General features: G+C 53.9%; 1 protein-coding gene across 2 annotated transcripts; it reads left to right on the top strand.

The window, feature by feature from the left end:
* The first annotated feature begins 1,103 nt into the window (after positions 1 to 1,103).
* On the top strand, positions 1,104 to 8,394 carry gaa (alpha glucosidase). Of its 2 annotated transcripts, XM_066704208.1 has the most exons (20): positions 1,104 to 1,229; positions 1,823 to 2,531; positions 2,695 to 2,840; positions 3,015 to 3,180; positions 3,639 to 3,735; positions 3,921 to 4,040; positions 4,242 to 4,360; positions 4,475 to 4,606; positions 4,837 to 4,947; positions 5,258 to 5,371; positions 5,478 to 5,562; positions 5,718 to 5,835; positions 5,925 to 6,058; positions 6,157 to 6,308; positions 6,418 to 6,566; positions 6,830 to 6,971; positions 7,122 to 7,220; positions 7,337 to 7,501; positions 7,715 to 7,867; positions 8,014 to 8,394. In XM_066704208.1, exons 2-20 carry the CDS (start codon positions 1,878 to 1,880, stop codon positions 8,077 to 8,079), a joined length of 2,922 nt encoding a protein of 973 aa, XP_066560305.1. In that variant the 5' UTR covers positions 1,104 to 1,229; positions 1,823 to 1,877; the 3' UTR covers positions 8,080 to 8,394. The 2 variants fall into 2 exon arrangements, with proteins under 2 accessions (XP_066560305.1, XP_066560306.1); XM_066704209.1 differs by lacking the exons at positions 6,830 to 6,971; positions 7,122 to 7,220; positions 7,337 to 7,501; positions 7,715 to 7,867; positions 8,014 to 8,394 and adding an exon at positions 6,714 to 6,823.
* The last annotated feature ends 39 nt before the right edge of the window (positions 8,395 to 8,433 follow it).

Here is an 8,433-nt window from a genome sequence, read left to right as displayed (position 1 = left end):
AATTAATCTAAATATAGTATATATGTACAAATCTAAAGCCTGAGTTTGGTTGCTGTTTGGTTGCTGTCACTTGGCTGGAGCCAGACAGCGCAGACTTGTCTTGCCTAGCCGTGCTCTTCACTCCCCTCTGCTGTTGACTGTGAATGTACCTATACACGCACACATACACACACTCACATACACGTATAGTCATTGTAATGTAACTTTGCCCTAAGATGTATTTCTACTGTTGATTTAGTTGTATTGCCTTGCATGGCTTAACTGTATCTTAAAGCTTCTATTTTAGGCTATTGTATTATAGATTACTATTTATTATAGAAATAATAGGGTTGTTTAGCAATTGCCTATTTTTACTATTTATTATTAGACATTAGCTTAGGTGTGTAAAAAGGGTGCTTCAATTACATCTGGGGGGTTGGGTGAGATAGTGTAGGTCAGTGGTGTTTCTTATTGCTTTATTGGGTGGTTCTTTTATATTGCTTTGTGTATTTATTGGTTGCCTTAGAGTGAGTGGTTTGGTGTATTTAGATTAATGTTAAGTTCTCTTTTGAAGTGTGGGGTGGTTTTCTTATGATTTGGTGTGTATTGTGACTTATATTGAGTGAGGGTTAGAGACTGCCTCTGATCTTGCTGTTATCCCCATGACCCATGTATCCCTTTCTATGTTTATATGGTGTACAAATACATTACTATTTGTATAAACTGTTCTCTGGCATTCTGTACTTTTTACCTGAATTTATATAGTAAAATTGGTCTCCTTCAGTCTTGGTTTAATCCTGTAGTCCAGACCTTACCTTAGTGAACCCAATAGTTAACACACACACTAGGGGACGCGTTACAATATGAATAGCATACAAACTGTTGTGAAACAACATAAATATTTCAGCCAGCCCAAACACTCACTCTCTTGTTTGAGAGTCTAATCTATGGCCTGTGTCTTGCTTCCCCCTGCAGGCCAGACAGTTCAGGAGAAACATGGTAACATTTGGCGATATGGGATCACAGACCGGACCGTCTATTTACTTGTATGATAAAAGGAGGTTTGTCCCCTGTGGGAGCCCGTAGCCGCGGCAGGACAGTTGTAGTTCTGCGCTGCACTTCCGTGTTGTTACTCGCTGGAGGCCTGCAGGGACCAGGCTGGGCGCCTGGCATGTGAGCCGCAGACTCACTCGCCTTTGGACGGACAGCTGTCGCCTGTGAACTGGACAGAATTACAGCTTTATTTACTGGTATACAGTTTATTGGAACTAGTTTTTCCAACACACTTTGTTTGATGCTGCTGTGGATTTTAAATATTTTAATCAACTTAATCAAGTTTTATGGAAACGACGAGATGTACAGTTAAAACGTTTAAACTGAGTAGCTGCTGAAAAGTGACATTTTAGACCTGGACGTTGCCTTTCTTAACAATATATTTGCAGAATGGTAAAAGTTTGCAGAACATCAAGATAGGAAGCGAAACGTACTTAACGTAATTAAACTTCCTCTTTATAGAGAGTGCAGGCGAGATAAACGGGTTTGATAAACTTAGACATGCACTATATTTAGCAGATACTGCACCACCAGAAGGACGGTGTGAAAGAGACGGCTGAACAAGAAAATAAAACATATTAAATAACAGTATGTGAAAGCAACAACGGATACATTGGTGCATGTTTATGATAGTGATCGCAGGCTGTGGCTGGATGTGGGTGTGAGACGGTTTCTCATTGAACACGGTGGCTGTAAGACATAATCCCTGAAAAGGAATGGAAAGGGAGAGATACCCATCAACTAATACAATAATGAAGAAGTGTTTTTGTGTGTTGTTGTTTTTCTCCAGGCCCTGTGTTGGACTGGGACAGCTCTACCCCCCCACTCTCTGTGTCTCAGTGCAGATGTCTTTCAGGCAACAGGGGGACCACCCGGGAGAGGTCACGGGCCGCCCCCCAGTGTCCTGCGCTCCTGGTGTCCCCGTGCTGAGGCTGTGCACACTGGGCCTGGCTGTGCTGGCATGTGCCATGTGCGTGTTCGTGGGCTCCGTGTCCGATCGCGCAGTGACCACCCGCTTCCTTGCCACCCAACCCCCAGCAGCTCGCTTGGGCAGGGAGATGGCCTCCCCAGGGAGTGGGGATAAAGTGCCGTCCCCTGCGCAGGGCGTAGAGCTGGGGTCCCCACAGGGTAGTACAGGGAGCAGGGGCAACAGCACTGACCCCGCCCCGCCGACCCCAAGCCATCAGCCCCCGCCTGCTCCCCAGTGTGATGCCCCTCCAGAGAGCCGGTTCGACTGTGCCCCCGACCAAGCGCTGGGCCGGGGAGAGTGCGAAGCCAGGGGCTGCTGCTACGTCCCCCTGCCCCGGGGCCTCCAGGGAGGGCCGCCCTGGTGCTTCTACCCACCCTCCTATCCTGGGTATCACATGGGTCCCCTCACCCCCACCCAGAGGGGCCAGGCGGCCAACCTGACCCGTGCCGCCCCCACTCACCTTCCCCAGGACATCAGCACCCTGCGCCTGGAGGTCACCGCCGAGACCCAGGGCCGCCTGCACCTCACTGTGAGACAGGCTGCTTGTTGGTGTGAGTGTGAGTGTGATTGTGTGTGTATGTATGTTTGCATGAAGTGTGTGGGTTGTATGGCGTGTGCGGTGTCTTGCCTGTGTTATACCAGCATTGTGTATCTGTGTTGTAACATAACTCCCTTTCCCACCCCCACGGCAGCTGAAGGACCCCACGTCTGCCCGGTATGAGGTGCCCCTGGACGTGCCGAGGACGGGAGGTCAGGCACAATCTCCGCTGTACGATGTCCACTTCCTGCCGGACCCCTTCGCCATCGTGGTGCAGCGCAGGTCCAACGGTCGAGTCCTGTGAGTGTGTGTGTGTGTGTGTGTATTGGGGGGGGGGGGGGGGTAGGGGGGGGGGGTAAGTACAGCTTATTCGATTACAAACTTTATTTCCAATTGCAAATTCAAGTCAGTAATGCAAGAACTGGAGTAACCGCTCTGTGTTTCTCTCTCTCTGTCTGTCTGTCTGTCAGTCAGGCTGAACACCTCCGTGGCTCCCCTGCTGTTTGCTGACCAGTTCCTGCAGCTGTCCACCTCCCTGCCCTCCCCCCTGCTGTCCGGCCTGGGGGAGCACCTCACCCCGCTGACCCTCGACCTCAACTGGACCTCCCTGACACTGTGGAACCGAGACATGGCGCCACACGTGAGTCTGACGTCCAGTGGGTAGCGGCCCAGTTCGGCCCTGCATGCAAGATTGGGAGTGTTTCTCTGCACCTGTAAGATGTTTTTGCAGAACTCTGCATGCAGGGTCTGTCGTGCAGGTGCAGGGGCAGGGGCCCAGGGAGGTGTGGTGAGCCAGGTGCACGTTGGGCAGAGCGGCGCAGTCCCTGGACATCTCCGCATTGATGCTGCTGAAGATGTGTGGGGGAGTGTTGGCCCGGGGCAGCAGTGTGGAGACGATCACGTTGGGGAACTCCTGTGTGGCCCTCTGTGTCACTGCCACTGCGCTCACTACCCTGGCACCTGCACGACAGACCCTGCATGCAATTAATAATTAATTTCACCAAGAAATAACATACATATAACTATACTTTTTAGGAGCTCATCTTGCTAGTGACTGCTCTCTCTCTCTCTCTCTCTCCCTCCCTCTCTCTGTCACAGAGCGATGCCAACCTGTACGGGTCTCACCCTTTCTACCTGGTGCAGGAGGGGGACGGACTGGCACATGGGGTGTTCCTGCTCAACAGCAACGCCATGGGTGAGGCATGTGTGCGTGTGCGTGTATATCGACATTAATTGCTATGAGTGAGGAGACAACATTTGTGAGACAGTCCTCCCTGCACACGAACTGCAGACATAAATTGAAAACTTAAATATGTATTGCCTAAACATGTTTATTTTTTGTGTCTCTTCTTTCCTCTCCCCCTCTCCCTCTTCCCGCAGTGGTGGAGCTGCAGCCCGCCCCGGCCCTGACGTGGCGTGCTCTGGGGGGGGTGTTGGACCTGTACGTGTTCCTGGGCCCCGACCCCCAGAGTGTGGTGAGGCAGTACCAGGAGGTCATCGGTAAGCTCCCTCTCCCTCTCTCTCTCTGCCCTCTCCCTTTCTTTTCTGTGACCAGTCTTCATTTCAGTAAGAGCTTCTATATGTGTAGCAATTTACAAGTGAAACACTAAAGAAATACTGAAAGTATCCTCTGTATCAGTACATTAAGTCTGAAAGTCTCTCTCTCTCGCCCTCTCTTTCCCCTCTCTCTCTCTCTCCCAGGGTTTCCCACGATGCCTCCATACTGGAGTCTGGGGTTCCACTTGTCTCGCTGGGGGTACCGCACCTCCAATGCCACACGTGCCGTCGCCCAGCGAATGCACCACGCAAACATGCCCCTGGTACTGCACTGCAAACACACACACACACACACTGCATTGAACACACACGCAATTGCACAACACCGTATACTACTACTGTACCACTCTCCTTGTTTTTTTGTGCATGTGTGTCAGGATGTCCAGTGGAATGACTTGGACTACGCTGACCTTGGGAGGGACTTCACCTTTGACCCCCAGAGGTTTGGAGACCTGCCTGCAATGGTCAGGGAGCTCCACCAGGGGGGGCTGAAGTACGTGCTGATCCTGGTGAGTGGGACAGAGGGGGAGGGAGAGGGAGGCAGACAGTGTTGTGCACTGTGTTTTATTGTTGTATTGGTTGTGTTTTAATGTGTTATAGATTAAATCCCCCTCCGCCTCCCTCTCAAATTTAAACTCAAAAAAGCTTAATTGGCACGACTAAGATACATCAGTGTTGCCACAGCATTGACTCACAGACTCTGCCCCCCCTTCTCCCTCCCTCTCTCTCTCCCTCTCAGGACCCTGGCATCAGCAGTGCTGGCCCCCCCGGCTCGTACCGTCCCTTCGACTCAGGACTGCAGAGGGGCGTGTTCATCAAGAACTCCTCTGGGCAGCCCCTCATTGGCAAGGCAAGCCAGCACCCTCCCTCTCTCCCTCTGACTCACTGCCTGTCTCTCTCCTGCTCTCTCTCTCTCTGTCTCTTTATTATACAGTATGAACCACTGCATGTATGTCATTGTGTGTGTGTGTGTGTGTGTGTGTGTGTGTGGCACCGAGTACACTCAGTGCTTTGTGCAGTATAAACCTGTCTATGTGTGCTCCTGGTATATTATACAGTATTAACCCCTTCCCTCATGTCTGTGTGTCTCTCTGTGTGTCTGTATGTCCCTGTGTGTCTCTGCGTGTCCCTCTGCATGTGTCTGCGTGTCTGTCGTGCAGGTGTGGCCAGGCCCCACAGCTTTCCCGGACTTCACGAACCCGGAGACCCAGCGCTGGTGGCTCGACAGCATCCAGGACTTCCACCGCAGTGTCCCCTTCGACGGGCTGTGGATTGTAAGTGTGTGTATGTGTGTGTGTGACTCCCCCTCTTCATGTTTCCACAATATCGTCTCTGTGTGTCTGACCCCTCGTCTCTCTCTCTCTCTCTCTCTCTCTGCAGGACATGAACGAGCCGGCCAGCTTCGTGCAGGGCTCCCTCCAGGGGTGTCCGGACAGTGACCTTGAGACCCCCCCCTACATGCCAGGTCAGTGAACTGCACTGTACAGGCAGCTCCACACACTCGGCAGCCAAGAAATGTGTTCCCCGTTTTTATTATTATTATTATTATTAAATTATGGGAGTCGTAATTGCAGAGGAGTTAATGGTTTCCTTCCTCCCTCCCCCTCTCTCTGTGTGCAGGTGTGGTGGGGAGGGTGCTGAGCTCGGGGACGTTGTGTATGTCCAGCCTGCAACACCTGTCCTTGCACTACAACCTGCACAACCTGTACGGCCTCACCATGGCCAACGCCACACACCGGTGAGCCAGGGCACACACACAGACACACACACGCATGCACACACTGACACAGAGACAGATCTTCATCTTCTTCCCTGCCTTCCTCCCAGGGCCCTGGTGCAGGTCCGGGGGGTGCGTCCCTTCGTGCTGTCTCGCTCCTCGTACCCAGGGTTGGGCCGGTGGGCGGCGCACTGGACCGGAGATGTTCAGAGCAGTTGGGAGCACCTGAGGCTCTCCGTGCCCGGTGAGTGGGGCCGCCACACCCACCAAACTCCCCCACAGCCCTCAGATTAACCCCTTCGATTCCTACTCGACCTCTCTGAACCTCCCTCTCTCCCTCAGCCATGCTGTTGTTCGGGCTGTACGGGGTGCCCCTGGTGGGGGCGGACGTGTGCGGGTTCGAAGGCGATGCCTCGGAGGAGCTGTGTGTGCGCTGGACCCAGCTGGGCGCCTTCTACCCCTTCATGAGGAATCACAATGACCGGCCCAACAAGGTGAGGGGTGCTACACTTCAATCCCATTTCAATGCTATGTGTGTTCAATGCTGTCCCCTCCTAGGCCCTATGTGTTCAGTACAGTGTGTTCAGTGCCGTGTCCTCTCAGCCCCAGGAGCCCTATGTGTTCGGTCGCGAGGCTCAGGCGGCCATGCGGAGTGCCCTGGAACTGCGCTACTCCCTGCTGCCGCTGCTCTACACCTTGTTCTACCGCGCCGCCATCGCTGCAGAGACCGTCGCCAGGGCACTCTTCCTGGAGTAAGACCCCCACACACACGCACATGCATGCTCGCACACACACACACACCCACCCTCCTCCCGTCTGTCCCTCACTAGATCTCTCCTTCTGTTTCACATTTTGTCCTGTTCCTTCTTTCCCTCTTCCTTTTCGTCCCTCTGTCTCAGTCTTACTCTTCCCTCTTTCCTCCACTCTCCTATCCATGGCCTGTCTGTCCCACCATCCCTCTTCCCCCATCTCTCCCTCCCTCTCTCTTTCCTCTGACCCTGTCCGTGTCCCTCAGGTTCCCCTCTGACCCCAGCAGTCGGACAGTGGACCGGCAGTTCCTGTGGGGGGGTTCGCTGCTGGTGAGCCCGGTCCTGGAGCAGGGAGCCAAGGAGCTGGCCGCCTACCTCCCCCCGGACACATGGTACAGTCTGCATGATGTAAGCACTGCCCTCCCTCTGTCCCTCTCACTCTCTCCCTCTTTCTCTGCCTGTCTCTCTCCCTCCCTCTGTCTCTGTCTCTCTCTCTCTGACTCATTCTCTCTCTCTCTCTCTCTCTCTCTCTCTCTCTCTCTCTCTCTCTCCCTGCAGGGCCAGCCGTTCCCCAGTAAGGGCCAGTACCTGCTCATGCCTGCCCCCCTGGACACTATAAATGTCCACTTGAGGGGGGGACACATCATCCCTCAGCAGGTCAGGTGACAGACAGTGGCGTGTCCCCATCTGCGTGTCTCTGTCCCCCTAAAGATTCTGATCATTACTAGGGTGACAGGTCCATTACTGAGTCTGTGTGTCTGTCTGTGTGGCAGGAGCCGGCCCTGACCACCTCTCGGGCGCGCAGCAACCCCTTCCACCTGACTGTGGGGCTGAGCGAGGGCGGCTGGGCGCGGGGCGAGCTGTTCTGGGACGACGGGGACAGTCTGGACAGCCTGGAGACTGGGGACTACTCGCACATCTTGTTTCTGGCTGGAGAGGTGAGGGGGAGAGGGAGGAGAGGAAGGAGAGGTAAAAGAGTGGAAGAGTGAGGGTGGGAGGCAGAGGAAGAAGAGAAGGAGGGAAAGTGTGAAGACAGGGAGAGACACAGAGAGAGAGACAGAGAAAGAAGCAGAAAGGAAGGAAGGGGTAGACAGACATTTATTCAGATGTCAGTACTGTTTAAATGTGTCACGAGCCTCTTCCCCCTCCAGGCCCAGCTGGTGAGCGAGCTGCTGCGTGTCACTGATGCTCTCGACGGGCTGTTGCTGGGGGGGGTGCGGGTGTTCGGGGTGTCCTCTCCCCCCCGCCAGGTCTGGGCCAACGGGCAGCTGGTGAGAGACTTCTCCTACCGCACAGACACCCGGGTGAGTGTCCGACCAACCCCGCACCGCACACAGCACCCTCGCTCCCTTCCTGTCTCTCGCCCTCATGCTTATTAACCCCTTCTCTCCCTCTTCCTCCCCCTCCTCTCTCTCTCTCTCTCTCTCTCTCTCTCTCTCCCTCCCCGCAGATGCTGACCGTGCCCGGCCTGGCTCTGCCTATGTGGGAGGTGTTCACCGTGCGCTGGGCTCTGTGATGAACAGCTGGGCAGTCGGAGGAGATGCTGTCTGTGGGCGGTTTATAGAGACCACCCTGCCCAGTGTCTCCCGGTCACCCAGTGACTGTCCGTCTCCCACAGTGTGTGTCCGTCTCCCAGTCTCTCAGTCACCCCCTGTGTCCTCGGTCCTCCTCTCCCAGCGCCCCACTGGGGAGGACTGTCTTTCGGGGCTGCTGTGATGTTTGTAATATTTTTATTCAGATTGCACTATTTGCTGTGTGTGCTTTTTTGTTTATGTAAACTGAAAGATGTCTATTTTGGTTACTGCAATAAAAAATAATACAATGAGGAAACCCTGGGCAGTGTCAGGTGGGTGTGTGTCGCTTGGTGTGC

This window comes from Amia ocellicauda, chromosome 5 (genome assembly GCF_036373705.1).
Source record: "Amia ocellicauda isolate fAmiCal2 chromosome 5, fAmiCal2.hap1, whole genome shotgun sequence".
Lineage (NCBI taxonomy): Eukaryota > Metazoa > Chordata > Actinopteri > Amiiformes > Amiidae > Amia > Amia ocellicauda.
The sequence above is the reverse complement of the archived record's forward strand: the minus strand, read 5'-3'. Positions and strand labels throughout refer to the sequence as shown.

Excerpts from the sequence above, each read along its gene's own strand:
- gaa (XM_066704208.1), top strand. The coding sequence starts at position 1,878 with ATGTCTTTCAGGCAACAGGGGGACCACCCGGGAGAGGTCACGGGCCGC. Across the intron at positions 6,309-6,417 it reads ACAATGACCGGCCCAACAAG|CCCCAGGAGCCCTATGTGTT; the intron begins GTGAGGGGTGCT and ends GTGTCCTCTCAG. Across the intron at positions 6,567-6,829 it reads GCCAGGGCACTCTTCCTGGA|GTTCCCCTCTGACCCCAGCA; the intron begins GTAAGACCCCCA and ends CGTGTCCCTCAG.